The 19815-nt window shown below is 37.6% G+C and overlaps 3 protein-coding genes across 3 annotated transcripts; 1 reads left to right on the forward strand and 2 right to left on the reverse strand.

The window, feature by feature from the left end:
- Positions 1-30: 30 nt before the first annotated feature.
- On the reverse strand, positions 31-12498 carry LOC126588435 (proteasome activator subunit 4-like). Its single transcript, XM_050253519.1, has 35 exons — positions 12122-12498; positions 11757-11859; positions 11547-11659; positions 10946-11068; positions 10548-10649; positions 10294-10459; positions 9917-10033; positions 9738-9805; positions 9519-9620; positions 9214-9430; positions 8630-8863; positions 8417-8544; positions 8211-8328; positions 7902-8120; positions 7669-7824; positions 7473-7549; positions 7164-7372; positions 6747-6963; positions 6556-6635; positions 6346-6463; positions 6068-6238; positions 5498-5666; positions 5381-5424; positions 5230-5272; positions 4993-5138; positions 4663-4757; positions 3653-4551; positions 2607-2888; positions 2421-2516; positions 2097-2275; positions 1886-1967; positions 1483-1607; positions 895-987; positions 451-604; positions 31-364 (listed from the first exon to the last, which is right to left on the reverse strand). The coding sequence occupies exons 1-35, from the start codon at positions 12280-12282 to the stop codon at positions 323-325; spliced, it is 5448 nt and encodes a 1815-aa protein (XP_050109476.1). The 5' UTR covers positions 12283-12498; the 3' UTR covers positions 31-322.
- Positions 12499-14837: 2339 nt separating this feature from the next.
- Positions 14838-16518, forward strand: LOC126588438 (uncharacterized). The gene has a single exon (XM_050253526.1). The coding sequence runs from the start codon at positions 15034-15036 to the stop codon at positions 15694-15696; it is 663 nt and encodes a 220-aa protein (XP_050109483.1). The 5' UTR covers positions 14838-15033; the 3' UTR covers positions 15697-16518.
- On the reverse strand, positions 16357-19815 carry LOC126588437 (THO complex subunit 3). Its single transcript, XM_050253525.1, has 11 exons — positions 19618-19815; positions 19402-19497; positions 19166-19295; positions 18986-19077; positions 18762-18830; positions 18106-18163; positions 17919-18018; positions 17409-17495; positions 17189-17267; positions 16775-16907; positions 16357-16688 (listed from the first exon to the last, which is right to left on the reverse strand). The coding sequence occupies exons 1-11, from the start codon at positions 19690-19692 to the stop codon at positions 16651-16653; spliced, it is 957 nt and encodes a 318-aa protein (XP_050109482.1). The 5' UTR covers positions 19693-19815; the 3' UTR covers positions 16357-16650.

The raw sequence follows: 19815 nt of genomic DNA on the forward strand, positions 1-19815 counted from the left end.
AACTCAGATATCATCCCGTCGGATTTACAATTTGATGATTTAATGATTCCGATGGTCTCTATAGACTGAATTAAATTTCTCCGGCAGTGGTAAACAATGACAATACAAGGCTTATTATATAGAATTTATGGTAAAAGAAATTATCAAAAAAAATTGTTCACTGCTACCAGTCCTAAGCCCTGACAAAGGAGGAGAGAGGGCATCAGGTAGTCGAAGTCGACAGCCACCACTCCGTTTTTATATCGAATCCCTATGTTTGCTTACTTTCAATCAATTGCTGTACAACTATATGGTTTCTCTTTCCTATGAATTACATGGTGAATCATGCGAAATACGACGATGAAGACGACGTATCAGCCAGAACCTGCATATATGAATTGAAGTTAAGAAAACCCGAACTGATGAATAAATATTTGAATGTAAGGTTTAGATTGGCGGGCCAGCACACACCTCAAGTTGCTCTTCAGTAAATGAATCTTTCTGAATATTCCATGTATCAGCATGGGTACGTCGAAACTCTGCAACTGCTTTTGTAACCGTAGATTTCACCGGCGATGGCTCTCCACTAAAACGAGCAAGTAAAGTGACGTGCTCCGGCAACCAACTGAGAAAACAGTGGAAAATGGAAATTGGTATGAGATAAGACATTCAAACATTCATCTCCCGGGATAATTAAGATCAAAGAAGTCATGAAATGCTCACTTCCTCCACTACAACATGCCAACATGAATAAATTTGAGCTTGTCATACTTGACAAGAAAGAAATGGGTCAGTGTTCTTATATACATTTGAGCTTGTCATAGTTAACGCTGCTAAAACCCAACCTATTAGTGCGATTGTTTGAGTAACCGTGAATAATTACAAGATCAGTTGCCTATATCGGACACGACGTACCTGGGCATATCATAAGGGGCTGACAACACGGAAGCCACCAAAGCAAGTACAGCACCGTGAATAGAAGCTATGGACTGGCTTGAGCTCAATGTTCTGCATTTATAAACAATGAAAGCATATGAGTTCAGGATTAATATAAATTCTGAAATCATATATGAGATGCTTAGTTGCGGTTGTGGACATAAATACACAAAAAAGTGCCTCAAGTATGTATGACAGCATAACATTTATTCAATGAATACGTGTAGTATTGTATATTAAAAATATGATGTGCACATTTGACTTCAAAAGAGCTTCTAACATGCTACTTGCACATCAAGAGTAGCTTCTTAGACTGCTGATGTATAAGTGTATGCAGGAATGTGGGAAGCTACTTTGCAGTGCAAAGAAAATTTCCTTGTCTAAATCATTTTCAACCCATAAAGACATTTTGTTTCCATAAAAACAACAAAAACTTAATGTGAGACCAGCAAATTGTATGAATGAACGCGTGAATGTGGAACATGGATAAACAATACAGATATTCGAATCCTTTTAAAGAAAGAACATAGTATAACCAAAAAGAACTTTCAAAAGCAAGGGGAGTACCTGCGTTTTCTCTTCCTCTGAAGAGTATTAGCTTCGGTATAAGCTTTATCGCGAAAGTCTTTAGCAAGATCTTCATCCCCACCCTTCATTAGGCCTGCTAAAACTGCAGCAGCATGCTCTCTCACCTGAGATATATTATAAGTTAAAAATAAAAAATCTACCTCATGTCGAATATCTAATACCGAAAAGAGTCGGACACTCTCAAAATATCAATGCATCAATGTTTAATGACCATCCTTAAGAAACACCTAAATTCAGTTCTCCTCTGCTTTCCAGATCAGAAGCTTTAAAGTATGTGTGTTTATAGATCTACATTCTATATACGAAAGAAAATGTTCAAACGAAAGGAAACATTAAGTCATCGAATAATGAACTATGTTATTATCTTGAACCAGAAACTTGCCTCAACTTGGTTGTCTAAAAGTAGATTTTCAACAGTTCTCCAAATTTGCTGCTTCTCTGCACTTGAGAGGATGAAGGTGTGCCTGTTGTTTAAGAAAATACAAATAATAATAGTACTTTATTAGTCTACATGCTAGAATCAACATCATATGTTCTGCAGACTGAAACCAGAGGCTCGTAACAGAACAGGAGATGTAAAACATGTATCATACCTATACATAAAAGTTCGCAGATAAGTAAGTGTTGCAGATCTAATTCGCCAGTTAGAGTCATTGGCAGAAGAAAGAATCACAGATACAGCCTCCTGGAGATGAGGTCCCCAGAAAATTCTCCACTTCAGCAATTCAAAAGCTGCTTTCGCTAAGGTTGACAGATCTTTACTTGAAGTTTCCTTTGGAAAAAGAAAAACACCAAAATCATTATTCAGATATAAAGATAATTTCTAGCGCCGTTACATTACAATAGAACCATCCAGTAGATTGTTACAGATTACAATATCAAACCCCTCCTCAAAAGAGAACTTCAATTTCACATACCTGTAAGGATATAACAGGAGAAAGAAGTCCCACAATTACATCCAGAAGATATGAAACTCGGCCAGACTTCAAAGATGAGATGATAAAATGGAAAAGCTTCACAAGATATGAAAATTACAAATCGATCAGTCCAAAACTTTACAAGAATAAAAAGATACTAACAAATAAAATGTAAACAAATAGTACCGTCTCCATCCACTTGACAGCATCCTGTGAATCACCATTTGAATTCCCATTCTCAGAACTAATATTTGTTGTGGTATCCAAACTGTCAGACTGGGAAGTATTCTGAATACTCATCAGCACTTCAGATGCTCGCTCTTTCAGAAACTGAACCCAACTTTTCCCATCAAATTTGTTGGCAACATCTCTTTTTCCCCCCTCAAGTGAATGCTCATGATTAAATGACTCATAAAGCTGGATGTTAGAGCACACCACTGAAAGGGTAACACCTAAAGCTTCTCTTACCTATCCCACAGAAAATATTCCTCAGAACTTATATTTAAACTAAATGAAAAGGTTTGAAATCCCAATGAAAATGCATAACAGGGATAGAGAGAGAAAATAAAGGTTGTTTCTTTCTTTCAAACAATGATGTTATATTACGAGATCAAAAACAAAAGTTATTAGGACAATAACGACACACAAGAGAGATCATTTTGCAATAGTTTAGGTCGATGAGTAATATGGTATTTATACAACCTCCTACAGCGATCACTAATCTTCATCGCAATGTCAGAATCTCTTACGCTCATGTATCTAATTGGACAAGACGAGAGAATGATGCATTTATAAACAGAAGTCGCGTGATAGTGCCATTCTAAAACGAATGAGTGATTAAAAGTAAATTTAATCAACCTTTTGAAGTATCACCATCCTAGAATTTTTTTATAATGAGAAAGTATCTGAAGACTACCTAGCCAATAATTTCTTATGAGAAAGCATCTGAAGACTACCTAGCCAATAATTTCTTATGAGAAAAGCACTGTTAAGTTCTCTCATAATATCTATTTATCCATTTGTTCTGCAAAATAAAAAGGATAGTGCTATTCACACACCCATTTTTACCTCCCATACCCTTGTTAATTTTTCGCCATTGACCTTCTTCAATTCATTCAATCATACGGTCAAAAATTGAGAGGGTGTATGAGAATTGAGAAGTAAAAATGGGTGTGTGGATAGCACTACCCAATAAAAATAGTAAAAGGCATGTACAGAGTGAAAAGGCTTACTTGGGCAGATGAATGGCACATGCTACCAAGCAGCTCTTCCAGAAGTCTATGATGGAGCTGTACTTCAGTTAATGGCATTGTGTGTGGAGATAATTCTATAAGTGCAGCTGAAAGAAAAGCATAGCGCTTGGCAACTACAGTAGTGGTTACAGTTCCAGGTAAAGGTGTGGCCAAACAATCCAATACTGGTTGCCTCAAAAGAGGAACTCTTGTTCCATGCTTCCCTTTCCCAGTAACAGCGTAACGTATACAGGCTGCCCACTCAGGTATTGACTCTACTGATTGTGATAAGATAATATTCTGCAACTGGGTCAAAATCCAAGTATCCCATGCTACTAAAATACCGTCAACATCAGAATGCAATATTCCAGCCAATGCTTCAGCAGCAACACACTGCTTAGACCTCTCCTTGGCATTTGCAAACTCCTCTAATGAGCTTTTAAGTGCCAATAGAACAGGCATGCCACATTCCTGTATTAGCCGCTTGAAAATTCTCGCAAAGTTTGAGTAAAATGTGTCACTCCCTAATAAAGAGATCCAAGTAGGAGTGCGTGGCCATGAAGCGGTAAAATCAAAATAAAATCGGGTGATTGATTTGTCTGCGAGGCTCTGAAAAGAACTTCCATGATTGCCTCTGGAAGATGCGCTTTCAGTATCAGTAACAATATGAACATGAGAAAGACTGTTCAAGGTCTCATTGAAAAAACCATCTTCCTGAAATATTTGGGTTAATTCTCCTTCAAGGGATGACTTTCTACTTCCTTGCACATTCCCAGAGGGGAGAGTCTGTTCCCCAGCAGACAGTTTATAAGGTGATTCTTTTAACAGTGTATTTAGTGCGGAAATTGCAAGTATCCTTGTCTGAGGAAGCTGACTTTTTAAATTCTTTAAGAAGTGACCTGGAAAGGCAAAAATAAAGAATATAGAATTTCACTAAAAAAAGGTAGCCTGACAAACTTAGTGCAAAAAAGAAAAGGGTCAACCCATGAGAAACAAAATCATGAACCCACCGGCAGTTTCACTCAAAATTTTTGAGGAGGAAGTTGGGTCATTCCTAGATGACATAGCCAACAAGAGTAGAACCCTATTAGCCATCAGATTGTACCTGAAAAAGATTTTAACAATTAACCTTATGGATTTCAATGCCTACGCATTTAAAGCTTCAAGATATGTAAAGTTCGCTTCAAAGAGAAATCTTCACAAGACACCAACCGCTCAGATATGCTTTCTCAGTTTTAGTGTTCAAGGGATGCACCAGAAACTTCAAAGATTATAATAGGAGAAAGTCAAAACAGTTTTTTCGACCTAAAAGAAAAGGTACAATATATTTAGTTACTTACCTCCAATGCAAGCCAGTAGAATCAAAACTCATAGAAGTGATCTGAGAAACCAAATCTGCAAAATCTGGTGCTTCTGTATTATTGCCTGATGCCCTGAAAATGCTTCTAGATACTCCAGCAAAGTGAATGTTGTATTTGACAAAAAGCTGCTAGCACAAAAATTATTTTGTTTATGACAAGCACAAAGGTAATTTCAGACAACATGAAAATCACATGAATAGCTTTATCAACTTTTACCTCATTGATTGCTTTCTGGGATTTCAGTGATTCATGATGAGAGCTTCAAGAAGAAGAAAGACGTATCAGAATTCAGTCTATAACTTCATGAAGAGCAATGCCAAACCCAGCTCGCAACAGATATTGCTACATGCATGAAAATTAGCATTACCTTGAAAGAATTCCAAGAATACACGAAGAGAACGCCTTTGGGTCCTGGAATGACAGAAACATATCAGAAAATCTCATTTTCCAAAATCAGTTGGAGCAATTTGTGTTGAACGACTACCATTGTCAAATGCTTGAGAACTGTCTGTGTGGCAAGGACTGCACATGAACCTAGCACTGCATATTCTGGTGACTTGGGGTGCCGTAAGTTCTCTGTTAGAGAAAGGACGCACTTTGAAATCATAGATGGCCATCTCTTTATCATCTTTAAAAGAGATTTCCCAGCAAGTCTGGACACCATGTAAAAAATTTAAATAAGATATGGTAACGCGGAATTGCAACATTGGAAACCACTAAGAATCATTGAATAAAAAGTCAGGTAATATTTACTAGTTTGAATAAGTGGTAAAAACTAAAACAAGATAACAATGAAGCAAAAGAAAAGGGAATACTTATTCTCCACTTGCAAAGAAACCAAGACAAAATTTGACATGTGATCACATCAATTTCATTCTATTTTTATACTTGTTGCTTGTATAAGTACACTGATTTGATATCAGATACAGATGCAGACATAGTAGGGTCCATTTTCTTAAGAAACTATATACGGATAACCTGATGTGCATTTTGAGTGAACAGCGTTTTGCTACAGCTTCATTATAAAGTAAGGTCAAGAAGATAAGAGACTCACAAACGAACAGTTTCATAGCTATGCAATGAGAGATTTAGAAGATTATCCACCAAAAGATTCACATGGTCTGGTGGACCAAAATTCCCATTAGTACGGTATATATGATAAGATGATTGTGATGATCTCCATGTACTGTGCATAAATGCCTTGTCAATGAGTGCCCACCGCGGCCTGGCACAGAATAACATAATCAGGGTCGAATTCTAAGATAGATATGAATATTCAATGTGACAAAAAGGAGATTCTTTTTGGATAATAAGATCCAGCAAAACTCTAACCTTCTCTTCCCCTTCGAATGAGCATAATTTATAAAGTTTACTGAAGGTTCTACAATGGCAGCAGATTCTAGTTTCCATGCCTGCCGGTGATTTGACCACTCATCATACTCCAAACTTCCTGCATATAAGGTAAAGAAATTGATGATGAGAAAGAGCATACCCCTAAAGAAGGGGTCGGGATGAGTATTGCCTAGAGTCAATGTCGATTACCATAGTTTCCTAAAGCATCCATAATACGGATAATGAGTATCAACAGGATGCTATCATCTGATTTCTTCTCTAGTATGTAACTGCACAATGCACAAAGATAAAAATAAAATAAAAAATAGAAAGATTCAGTAAATCAATCTGCACGGAAGAAATGGATGATATCCATAGGAACATTCCAATGTAGACATTACTTGCAGGCTGCATGTATAATGTCAGCAGCTTTTTCCCGCAATTTAGTGGTACCAACAGTTGAACCTGTTGCTCCGGCTATTAGAAAAGCAGCATGATTTGGATGTCCAACAGTCCCATTCCTTGAGGATGGGGCGAAGTCAGGCAAGCAAGACAAAACACCTTGCAATGAAGAATCTATACGCAGAAGAGTCACTTTCAAGTGCTCTTTCTCATCTCCTGGGTTGAAAATGGCATGTATTAGACAATGTAGCTTCACTTCCATGCATATAAAAAGGCACTCACATACAAACATATGTGCATGCCATACATCGTTGCATATCAGTTAGATTACTACATACACTAGATCTCACTCCTGATAACAATATCTCCCTTCACTACTATATCTTCCCAAGGAATAACACCATAAAACAAATTACCTGGATCTGAGTGGATTTTAGTTTCACATATTCTCGAAAGATCATCTAAAGCCATCCGAAAATGAAGGTCCAAAAGTTCATTTGCAAATTCAACTTCTTCGACACTTGGGATATGCCACTTGGGGACCGCCAATGGTTTATCATTAGAATAATCTTTGATGCTGATCCATTCCTCTAATGCAGCAGCATTTGGATGATGCAAAACACACCTAGAAGAAAAAAATATATTTTATTTTTTTCCTTTGGCAGACAGATTTCAAGTGTATATTCACAGAGAAAAAATGAAGCTAGCAAGAAAAGTTAATATACTTGTACTGATCAATAGGATAATAAAGAACCAGGCTTCCAAGGAGAGATCGAAGAAGATGATCACCAGCTCCATTGACCTGTCAAAAAAAAAATCATTCCGATCATTGAACAATGCCAGAGAGCATCACATTTTGAGACAAATGTAAAGGAAGAAACTGCTGATAGTGAGGAACAATAGCCATCAAAGTTACAAGACCTTCCAAGATGGGGACTCAAAAGCAGAAAGTATCGCCTCTTTGAAGTCATCCTTGTAGCGCAGAAGCACAGGACCTCCATAACTTATGGCAACTGATAATACTTTTAATTGATAGTCGATTGCTGTTTCAAGAGCTGGAGAAATTGTTGGCTTAACCTGGAATGAAAATAACTCATAATAAAAACCTTGAAGCACAGAAGCATACAGCTTAAACCATTCACAACAGAAAGTACCTTAGTTGAAACTGAAGCGCCGCATATTCCTCTACCTCCAAATCCTGTAGCTGGTGTTCCTTCCAAAGAAGAAATAACAGACAATAAAATTGGCTTGACAAGTTGAGTAACTGCTTCTTCTGGGTTGGAATGAACACATGCGCAACAAAGCAGTCCAACCTCTGCAATTGCCCCTGGAAGAATATTTGTCTTCACAAACTTGGAGATCTTCTTCAAAGCCTGCCAATGATTTGAGGAGAGTTTACAACATGTCGTGATGAAAAGTTAACCATTAAAAAAAATTGATTATTATGTCAAAACTAGAGAAACCTGATTATAGAGAGGTTGTGAAAGTCTCCCGAGCAAGATTTCAAGCATGCAATAGTAGTAAGGACCATCCTCAACTAGAAAAGTTCCTGACGCTGCCGATGAATGTAGGCCTTCATTCCTGCAGCAGCACTAACCAATTACTCTGACTATAAATAAGTAATAAACTATACAAGTGAAGAAACAGAGAACTGAATATCATTACTTACGTAACACTGCTTGGTTCCAGGTGTAAGAGTAAGGAAAATAAGCGACACAAGAACTCATCTAACCATTCAGAAAACCGAATCATTGGCATGACAGATAGCTCATCAATATTATCATCCAATGAAGACATCTGCGAACATAAGTGAATTAGTAAGACTGTATATGCACAACCTACAGGCATATTATCAATGTTTGTTAGGGGATTGTGTGCTTACATTGGAAAATATAGAGCCAATTAATTGCATTGTTGCCAAGGTTTTAGGAGGATCATTGGCATCCATACCAAGTAATGCATTGGATAGTGAAACCATCAAAAGCTCAATGAATTCATCACCATTACCAGGATCAACTGATTTTACTGCAGAATCTGATAGGGACGTGAGGAACAATGAACGCCCAACAAATGCTACCGACGTCACTGCAATCTGCAACTGGTGGGTGGCAGTCATCTGACTAGACAAAAAAAGTTGGTAAAGGAGAAGTTAATTCAATGAAAGAACACCACTTACAGGAGAACACATTTCCTATTATATCCTATAAAGTGCATGCAGTTATAGAAAAGAACGCTATGTTTTGTAAGGCTCTATGTTGAGTAGAAGCCTTCATAGAGGACAATCAAGAAAACATTTTCTAGAAATAGTTTTCCCAACATTTACCAGAAAGAAGAAAACAAATTCAAAATAAAATTTTTTCCAATAAACTTTTCCAGCAGCAATATTCCCTAAAATTCTATTCGAAGCCACATATTGTCTGTATTCAGTAGTTCTAGAATAAAGACAAAAAACTCAATATGACCGACCGTCTCCAAGGCCATTTGGAAGCGAGATGCGACAAAAGGAAGGACCAGAGTAGGCTCCACATAAGACAAAATCGAAGTTGCAGCAGCAACTGTTTCAGAAAGATGTTCATTCTTGCTATATTGACCACGATCAATTAACTTGAGCACCACCCTGACAAAGAAATTCCTTTCTGATCTTCCTAGGTACTGTTCATCATGTCTATCTTTATCAATGCTCCTGTAATAAGAGTAATTTAGTGGAAAGAGGACAAAATAGGCCCAAGCATACAAAGAAAATATGTCATATCATGTAGACAGATTCTTACAGTTGTTCATGCTGTAAGCGTTTCCGGAATGAAATTACCAAATAGAGCAAAAAGCGTTCTAATGCATAAGTCCAGCGACCACCATTAGAAGGATGGTAATATCTACAAAAAATGAGCACCAGTAAAAACTCAATAACAGATACTCAGAACAAGCGACATGCTATTAAACAACATAACAGAGAAAAAGAGAATTAAAACTGAGTATTTGAGTATACAAACTGTTCTAAGAGGTTGACCAATTTTTCAAAATGCTCCTGTGCTGAGCTACCTGGCCTTAGCAAATAGACCTGCAATTTCAGTCATAATATCTCTCACTCTACTATCAAGGAAGCATTTATATAGGGACAAAAATCATTTACAATGCAAAATGTTGCACATGGCACATAAATTATACTCACAATGGACTTTGCGATGGCCTTTGCTGGGGTAACTGTCTTATTGGAGAACAAGAATCTTGTGTATCTTGGAACATCCACAGAAAATGGATATGATCCACTTCCATTTGCCACAGGAACCTTAAAATAAAAGATAAAACATTGAAACTTTTATTATATTCAATACACTTCTAACAAATTTGCCACCATTACAAGCCAAGTCACAGTATAATTATCAATAGTAGTATAGCATACATCAGTCAAGATTTAGTTGTATTTCAATTACAACAAGCTTTGGAAAATAGAAATCAGGTTCAGCGACAAAATTCAAACATCAAGGAAAATGCAAGTAACCTAACTCTACACAAATTCAAGCTTCCTTGAAGGGCTTACTCACTCACCTCAAACATATTTAAGTATCTGGTGAAAAGTGCAGGCAAGTAACACTCCCAATCAATCAACTTGTAGTTCTTTACAACACGAGTTATAACAGCTGCCCATTGACTGTTCCAAAATTGGCAATTGGGTATCGAGTCCCAGAGGTGGAAAAACTCTTTAATCCAATCACTGTAAAACCAAGAATACAAGGTGACTTCCCCGATAATCATGTTGAAAACCATAAAGAACAAGAATATGAGATACATGTGCTCCTTACTGTGAAAAGAAGTCCTGGTTGTCCAAGTTTGTAGGAAGAAACAGTCTAACAAACCCGGAACCCTCGAAGGATGAATTATGCCAGGGATTTTCCAATAAAGATCTGCACAGTTTGTTTCATTAAACAAATAGAAACAACAATGAGGGAATGAATGGAACAATTGTAATCACCTATTATGTGGTTCTATTTAAAAGTGAATGTGCACACGCATGTGTATCTATCTATATAAATGAAACATAAACAAAAAAGAAACTGAAAAAAATAAATGCAAATGTGACTTGGATCATGCGGTACAGTATTTTAATCCTTTTTGACTGATGAAATATCAATAGTGTGTCAAATATCCTAGAGATCATGCACCCCAGTCCAACAAGGGAAAAGGGCCTCAAAGTACTTACCTAAACTCGGACCATATCTCAAAGGCAGAACCTGGTGGGAAGAACTTCCGGCAAGACCGAACAAGAGAAGTCGTAGCCTCAAAATGTCGTTGTCTCAATCTCCAGCCTTCTGGACCTGTACTCCTGTAACATGTATCAATATATGAAGTTCTTCAAAAGCTGTCTATGCTATACCAATTTAATTGAGAAGTTGGTTTCATGGCAGAAAGGTAGTAATCAAGCCAAATATTTCAAAAGAAACAATATCATGAACTATACAGCTTTATTAAAACCATATCCAGGTTAAACACCGCATAAAATTAAGCATTTGAAGTCAGATTGGTTATCATCTTCCTTCAAGTCATTGGCTTCATTATTTAAGAACACCTTTTCTTTCTTTCAAATCCATAGTTTGATTGCATTCACAAGGAATCATGAACTTATGTACATAAATTTGTCCTGTTTAGAAAAAGATGGTCTTATCTTAAATATTTTCTACATACCGAGGTTGCACCCCTTTGGCAGCTATAATAAATTTACTTATGACTACAGAACAAGCAATAAATTAATTAACAATGAAAGAAAAAGGCAGTACGTTTGAAGGTGAATATATAAGACTCACCTAGTGAAATGTGTATGGATCAATGTTTCGTACAAAGGCCGCCATTTTAATTTCAAAGACAACTTCTTTCGATGCTTATTGAGTAGTTTGATTAGGATGTTTCCCCATCTAACCTATCAATACAAATCGAACCCACATTTAAGAAATACTGATGACTAGCATGTCAACGAAAAATGAATTAAAGGAAAAATCAGCTATGCAAAGTATTACCTGGGCATAAAGCTTATTTTGCGATACATAAAACAATTCCAATCCAAATTCAACAAGAACAGTTACATCTTCCAAGGATACTTCACTTTTCGCCTTGACGAAACTGCATCACAAATTACACATCCAACTTCAATATGGTTTAAGTACAGCAACACTAACACATTCATTGCTTCCAAAGCTCGAGTATATTATTGAAATGATGAACACAAGTAATTCGGATTTCAAATTTAACAAAAACCCAGTTCCAATAGCAGAATTTAACACAAACCCAATTCCAAAATAACAAAATATTGAGAAACCCAATAAATTGAACAAAAATGGAGAGGACAAATAGTGAATTGAGAAAGTGAATTGGGTGAGCTCACAGGTCGATAACAGAAACCCATTTGAGAGTGGCATAGACTGATTCAGGATCGTCTGGTTTGTACGAGTTCTTGACGGAGGAGACGACCCAAGAGAATGACTCCTTCTCCTTCTTCGACTCCTCGGCCACCGGAGGCGGCAGCCATGCATTGTAGAGGTGCATAGTTTGCAGGATTTGCTCTGTGAATTGGTGATCCGGAAGGGAAAGGGAATGGATTTGGGAGTGAGTTTGTAGGGATTTATAGTGAAAGCATTCGAAGACTTTGGGTTCAGCCTGCCTTTCTGAACAAGAAAGTTGGGAAATTGGAAGAGACAGTTGAGGGAGACGGATTGGGGTTTTCTTTCTGCCTTGTGGAAAGATCAAGGAGGGGAGTGACTGACTGGCTACCGGGGACTGGTTTTTTTGTTCACTTTTATTGACTTCGTGCTTGGTAAATATTTTCCATCCATAGTTTTATAGTTTTATATCGTTGAAATTTGCATAACTTCTAACTTTATCACTTGAGATGTGAAATTAATAAAATATACACAGTCAATCATTTTAGTCATTCCGTGAAAAATTTCTGATAAACAGTGACCAAAATGATAAAAACACCTTAATTTAATCAACAATGGTCCAAATTGATCCGACAAAAATTAAGGATACTTTTGTCTTCTTCTTCTTATTTAACAAAATTAACAAAATGATCGATAGTGGACAAATTTAAAACTAATTCTATCGATTTTAAATTTCGGATACTAGAGTGAAGAGTTACCAATCACGAAGACTATTTTAGGAAAAAAAAAAAACATTTGCTTTATAAAGTTTCTAAGTACCTAAATCTCATCACTAAGTCCCATCCGAACGCACAAATATTTTGATTTAGACTTGGACGAGATTTGTGTTTTCTAAAAGGGCAACCTAAATCTCCGATGGAATACTAACAACGATTCATTTTCCACTAAAAAGTTATTACATTGCTCAATATTCCAACTATATATGATAGAATATTCACCTTTTTGTAATAATTTTAAAAGAACCAGCTATATTTAAAATATTAAATAATGGACCGTATATGGATGCAAGAAAGGTAATATTCTAATCTCCGACTTTTGAGACATTTTATGACTCAAATTTTGGTCATTGGGCATATTGAACGGTTCATTTCGATTCAAATAATTAACGGCTCATTTCGAAGTACTTTTAAAAGATTAAAAGTGCATTTGATGAAATTGATTTTGGCATCAAAAGCACTTTTAGTTTTTTTTTTTTTTTTTTTTTTGGAAAAAAAAAACACCAGATACATGCTTCTTATAGGAAGCACATAAGTGTTTTTCCAGAATTACTTGAATTTTTACTAAATATTGATTTAAAAACATTTTCATTAAAAACGTTTTCAGTTATTCTAAACCATTTTCTAACAAGCCCCAAGACTCATGGGAATCTATAGTTAAAAAGAGATGATATTGATTTGTAATAGTAACGCATATGCTTGCTCAACAAGTTTTTGTCCTCTTAATCTATTGGGGCAATTTTTTCTTATCGAGAATATTCTTGCTCATAGTGTTCAAAAGAAGTGACATGGATTGTATAAACGTCATCTCACATATGCTTGCGCAATAAGTTTTCATCTGTTTTGTTTTTCTAGGGGCAATTAGTCTTTGCTGAAAATACTTTTGCTCACTACGATTGAGTGATGATGAGTGAGACATGATCTAACTGTTACACGAAATTTAAAAATAAAATGATAAAATTACCACTCAAATCAAATACAACGTCTAGACTTTACTACCCAATTTTGATATTTAAACTCATTTGATGACGGATAATATGGTAGTAAATTTTGTACCGCTTAAGAGTTTTGGGCAAAAATGTTTTCTTCCGTTGTTCGTATGATGCAAGCATAAATGCTATTGGCATAAAGTGTGTTTAGCTGACTATATGGACGGTGGATTTCAATGGCCAACTTGCATGCCACGCTCAAGGTAATAAAAATAACGGCCTGGATTTAATTTATCAATACATTTGTGAACCCATTAAACCCACCAAAGAAATCACCCACTGCCACCGGTAGCGAAGCCAACATAAGGTCATTGGCTGTTCATGTCCGCAATAACTTCATAGCCCCAATGTATATTTATATAATATTTGTATACACCTAATATACACAACTGAAACAAACTAAAAAAAATGAGTCAAAAACACTAAACTACAACCTATGACTTCTTTTGTGCAACCTTATGTATAGTTATTGTAGTTTTCTTATTTCTTTGTTTTGTCTTCTTCACTATTTCTTGTGTGCGACCTTATGCAATAAGTGTCCGATAAATTGCCTCACTCAACACGCTTCGACATAAATCAACAGAACGCGGCATAACTAACCAGGTACCCACTAAAAGCTTGACGAAATTATCTAATAAAACTTTTTTGGCCGAAATTATGACCCCACTGTTCCAAAATTCTGGTTCCGTCACTAACGGCCACTACCGGACTTTTCCACACGGTTGGCGGACCCGTGTGCCTAACGTATTTTTGGGCCTTAATTCCTACCAATCACATGGGCCCAAAATATTAGACCCAAGCTACTATCTAAGCCCATCAGAGACTGAGAAAATGTGACCGTTGAGAGAATAAAATAAACGGCCAGAAAATGGGACCGTTTGGAGAAAAAGTTACCGTTGCCAGCAAACCCTCATCGCTCTCAGGCTCTTCCCAACAAATATAAATACCTCGGAATCCTGCATCTCCCTCCACCAAAAGCAATCGATACTAATCATCTCTCTCACTTACTCGCTCTCTCTCACTGCAAAATCTCAAGCTTTCTCTCTCTAAATTTCAATTACTTTGTTGTTACTCTCACTTTCTGCATTTTGTTTTTCTGCAATTTCATTTTTTTTATCTTTTGAGCTTCGATTTTTAAGCATTTCTTTACCAATGGCCGGAATGAAAGATGCCCACATTGTCGAAATCCCGGTAGATGAAGAGCATCAGCAGAAGCTCTCGTCCGCCTTGACCATCATTTCCGCAAACCAACACCACCCACTAATGGAAATCTCTGAATCCCCCGGCCATCTCTTGCTCCTCAAGCTCTGGCGAAGGGAAGAAGACCTTTTCGCCAGGCGCATTGCCGGAAAGGAGTCCAGAATGGACTCCATCCGCCGCGAAATCTTTCAGCTCTGCTGCTTTTTCTTGATCTTTCACGGGTTCTTCACCACCATCCTGTTCACGTCTTCGGTTAACAAATCCGAAGACCACGTCTGTCCCAAATGGTGGATACCGAGCGTTTTGTCACTCTCGACCTCTCTTGTATTTGTGTTTTTGGTGCAGGTGAATCTTTGGAGGTACTGGAAGGTGTGGAACCAGTTGCAGATGGCCAAGGGCGAGAACAGAGCTCTCACTAGGTCTATTCAAGAGCTGAGGATGAAGGGGGCGAGCTTCGATTTGTCGAAGGGGCCGCAGATCGGGAAGAGGATGAAGAGCTCAAGCGTTGAGATCAAATGGAAGCCACTGACTTGGTGCTCTCAGTATCTCATTACGATCTGCCTTGTTTGCTTTGCAGGTTTGATGTTTCCTGTTTCGAAACTCATGCTCTGCTGAAGATGTGAGCTTGGAGGTGTTTGCTAAGCTGAGAATGGTAGCATTCAAGATGTAGCAGAAGCTGAAAGGGAAAGACAGGCGGCAGAAAGCGATCCTTCAAACCAGCCGGCCAGCGGAGATCAACACAACTGACCTCAGATGGGTTCTTCCATCAATCTCCTGGCAATTGCTCAACTCTTTCCATCAAGCACTCACCAGTGACCTGATCGGAGTCTTCATTCAACAATTGGGAAGCCTGCAGAAAGCGATCCTTCGAACCAGACAACCAGCGGAGCTGAACACAATTGACTTCAGCCGGTCACTTTTTCTGTCAACCAGTCACCGATGATCTAATAGAAGTCTTCAATCAACGCTCGGGAAGCCTATCAGATATCTATCATGGTATTCCAAATGTTTTGCTGCTGCAAAATCGCCCTTTCTTCAATGTCCAAAAGGAGAAGGGGGGATGAAGCATCTTTGGTCCGATTACCAGCCAGACTCATTCGCACTTCCAAGTGGGTCGATGAAAGAGCGGAAACAGACATTTCATCTCCTACACTTCTTCTGAAGCCTATTGCACTCACTCAAACAACGAAATTATACGCCCTTTTCTGGCTCTGTTCGCAAATCTAGCCAGATCAAGGGGGCACTGCTTACACTCTCCTCTCTTTGTACACGTGATTATATATCAATTCAATGTTAACTTCTCATAATTCATTCAATACAGCAATACAATTGTGTCATACGACAAACACTTTTTATCGAGAATAAAATTGTAAATCTATATCATACTTGTTTTCAACAATATGAAAGTTTAGAATCAAATACATTTACTTGAAAGTCCGCACGGAGCCTCGTCTTGAAAATAGAACTGTCAGCATAGTCGTTCTTTTGAACGTAATGTAAGTTCAGAACCACGACTGCATCACATGCACAAGACTGCTCCATTTACAAGCCAAAAGAGAAGCGCAAAGCTTAGGTTGCACTTTTGAAGCCAAATATCCTAAAAACACCTGCGACAAATTAACGTAACCACACGCATCAGTTAAATTTGCCTTGTGTAAATGATTGAGCTTAGTGGAAGAAGAAACGGCAATACCTTCATCGGTTTGGTATTTGTTCTTGTCATCTCCAGCATATGCAAGTAGATTGGATTTGGGATTCCACTCAACGCTGTTCATGGCAGCCCTACATGGAATTTGATGTACTGTCCGGCCGGTTTGCAAATTTGACTGTTTTATACAGCAGCAATATCATCATTACTACTATTTTCAGGTCGGCGTAACAAAAGATGGATTTCATAGGAATGACCTAGCTACATTATTTATCAAAAGAAAGTACTTCACAGAACATATATCTTAGTTAAAAAAACAAAGATAAGATGGACTAAGCTAGAAAACAAAGTCACTGTAAAGTGAACAGATGGTAGCCCTTGTAACCAGACATCCTCCCTCAGGGAGAATGTACTTGGAAAGATAAAAGGCAGGAGTGGTAAGCCACATATGGCACTTACTATATCAATGAATAAGTCTTCACTGGCAGATGCAAGATACTCTCCAGTGTGGTTGAAGCTTATTGTCCTCACAGGCGATCTGAGAAAGGTACGAAAAGAGGTCGTTCAAGGACTAGATATGCTTATGATTAAAGTCCACCCGACAAACTAGTTATCCAATAACTGCAGGGTTAGAAGAAATACAATTGAATTCTACGGGAATATTCATGGTAGAACTTACTCAAGTTTTGGAAATGTTTTCACACAGAGCATCTCTGAGATATCCCACAGGCTCACCAAGGAATCAGCACTCCCAACAGCAAAATATCTGTCAAGGTACAAAGAGCATTAGAAAGAGTACAAGGCAAGCAGGTCTTCCTGTGACAGTGCCAAGAGAATATTTTGGACAAAAAAATAAATAAATAAAGGGGTGTGATATCCACACACCCCTTTTTACTTCTCTCACACCTTTTTGGTTTTCGGCCGTCGGATCGGATGAATTGAAGAAGTTAAACGGATAGAAATTAACAAGGAGTGTGTGAGAAGTAAAAAGGGATGTGTGGATAGCACACCCCTAATTAAAACTAAATAAATTGAGCATATAACCCTTTTTTATAGTGATTGGATCGATGATGGTGGAGTTAAATAGGCAGCACCAACTAATATAGCAAGTTAATAGTCCAGATGACATCAAAAAGCGTTATTTTTCTCTCTTAAATAATTTAAAAGATAATACATCTTTGTAGCAAACCTTCCAAGTGGGTCGATGGCAATGCAATAACACCCAGCCGTATGAGCCATGAGGGTGTCAACTGGTTTAAGAGATGGGTATGCTAGTACTTCAACCGTACCTGAGCAAAAGAATATATAATAAAATATCCATTCCAAGTTCCAACATATAGAAAGAAATGAGATTACTTAAAGACAGTTTTTCTCACCGTTTCCAGTCGTCAAGAAGAAAATTTCACTTGTTGTGCTCCAAGCAATTTCATTAACCTGGAAAATTAGAAGGCTGTCCAATAAGTATTTAAGGTACAGAGACAGATGCTATAAACAGGATTAGGGGGTATCCCTTGTACTAGGATGAAGCAATAGGCGGAACAATCGCACAAATGGTTTACAGATAAGTTACACATGTTTTCACAACTATGAATCAGTCATACTACTTAAGTTAGTGGCTCCACTGGCAAAAAATCATTGAAAACATAATCATGTGGATACAGAATAGTAAAGTCAATTTTTTTGAAAAAAAATTAAAAAGCACCAATTTTCAACGAAAAAGAATGAATTTGGGTTGACAATTTCTGAATTTCATAAATTTTACGACTTCAACACCACCATGAAAAGAGAGGAGATATGATTAACATCAAATGTGTGGACAAACCGATTTTGTGATTTGTGTTCTACAACCATATGCTCTTAAAGTCAGTCTAACGTTACATATGAAGATCATACAGAAATTGAATGACTTCTCAAGGTTAAGCATCACAGTTTTTTTGAAAAGCCTCACGCTGATGAGACAATAATAGCTAATCATCATACGAAATGTGAAATAGAAGGGGGAACGGGTAAAAATATCCATTTTGATAATTACCTCATAATTGAACTTTCGCTTGTGAATTGGCTTAAACTTCCGAACATCCAAAATTGTTAGTTCATCATCCTACATTTGAACAAGGGGCAAAAATACAGCTTAAGAACAGCAACAAATAGCTATTAGCTACTGATACCCACCACTCAGAATTCCACAGAATGAAGTTACTGAACCAGAAACTGCACAAACCCGTGGAACGGAGGTTTGGAACAAGTCAACATTACCCTATTACCAACGGCGATGTGCGTCCCATCAGGTTTATAGGTGATGTTAATGTTCTCCCCACTAAGTTCTGCTAGCTGTGCACATTTTCCACCTGAAGCACCCACATAGAGATAACATCAAATTCCCATCTTTGTACCTAAAAAACGAAAAAATAAAAACTTGAAGGAGCAATGACTCACTCCGAGCATCCCAAAGACGAACCGTCTTGTCCCCAGAGGCAGTGGCAATTAAATCAGCATGCTTGGGGTCCCAACACAGCTGATCCACACTATCTGTGTGCCCCTTCAATTCAATATCTTTAGCCTTACCCTGTAACATATATAAATAGATATACATAAACATAAATATAACTCAGATAAAACCTATGAATTTATTGGAAATTTGAATAAATTAACTGGAAAGAGCTGAGCTTTACATGTCCATGGGGCTCAACGTGCCAAACCCTAGCAGTTTGATCAACAGAACCCGACGCGAGCTTCGTCCCCGTGCAGTTCCAAGCCACAGAATGCACCTTATCAACAAAGAAACGAACAAATTTAGCAAATTGAAAACGGAAGCAAGAGATTTAGGGTTTTGTGGAGATTGCGATTGGATTACGAAATTTAGAGAGAGAGGGGAAGAGAGAGAGCACTTTCTTCTTGTGGCCCTGGTACTCTCTGCTACTGAGATTCTTAAAGGGTATTGCGGGTTCCTCCGTTTCTGCCATTGTTGGCGAGCTTCAAGGTCGAAATGTTTACTTTCGCTGTTACTAGTAGCGGGTAGAGAAATCAGTCCCTCCAGTGGATTCAGTTTCAGTTCGTTTTTTTTGTCAAAACCAAAATTTCGCTTT

The sequence above is a fragment of the Malus sylvestris genome, chromosome 11 (genome assembly GCF_916048215.2).
Source record: "Malus sylvestris chromosome 11, drMalSylv7.2, whole genome shotgun sequence".
NCBI classification, from domain to species: Eukaryota; Viridiplantae; Streptophyta; class Magnoliopsida; order Rosales; family Rosaceae; genus Malus; species Malus sylvestris.

Coding starts and splice junctions, on each gene's coding strand:
- LOC126588435 (XM_050253519.1), bottom strand. CDS start 12,282: ATGCACCTCTACAATGCATGGCTGCCGCCTCCGGTGGCCGAGGAGTCG. Junction 9,621..9,737: donor TTGGTCAACCTCTTAGAACA/GTTTGTATACTC, acceptor CATTTTTTGTAG/ATATTACCATCCTTCTAATG. Junction 605..894: donor GCCCCTTATGATATGCCCAG/GTACGTCGTGTC, acceptor CTGTTTTCTCAG/TTGGTTGCCGGAGCACGTCA.
- LOC126588438 (XM_050253526.1), top strand. CDS start 15,034: ATGGCCGGAATGAAAGATGCCCACATTGTCGAAATCCCGGTAGATGAA.
- LOC126588437 (XM_050253525.1), bottom strand. CDS start 19,692: ATGGCAGAAACGGAGGAACCCGCAATACCCTTTAAGAATCTCAGTAGC. Junction 19,296..19,401: donor ACGTTGAGCCCCATGGACAT/GTAAAGCTCAGC, acceptor TATATGTTACAG/GGTAAGGCTAAAGATATTGA. Junction 16,908..17,188: donor AAGACTTATTCATTGATATA/GTAAGTGCCATA, acceptor TGTATAAAACAG/TCAAATTTGCAAACCGGCCG.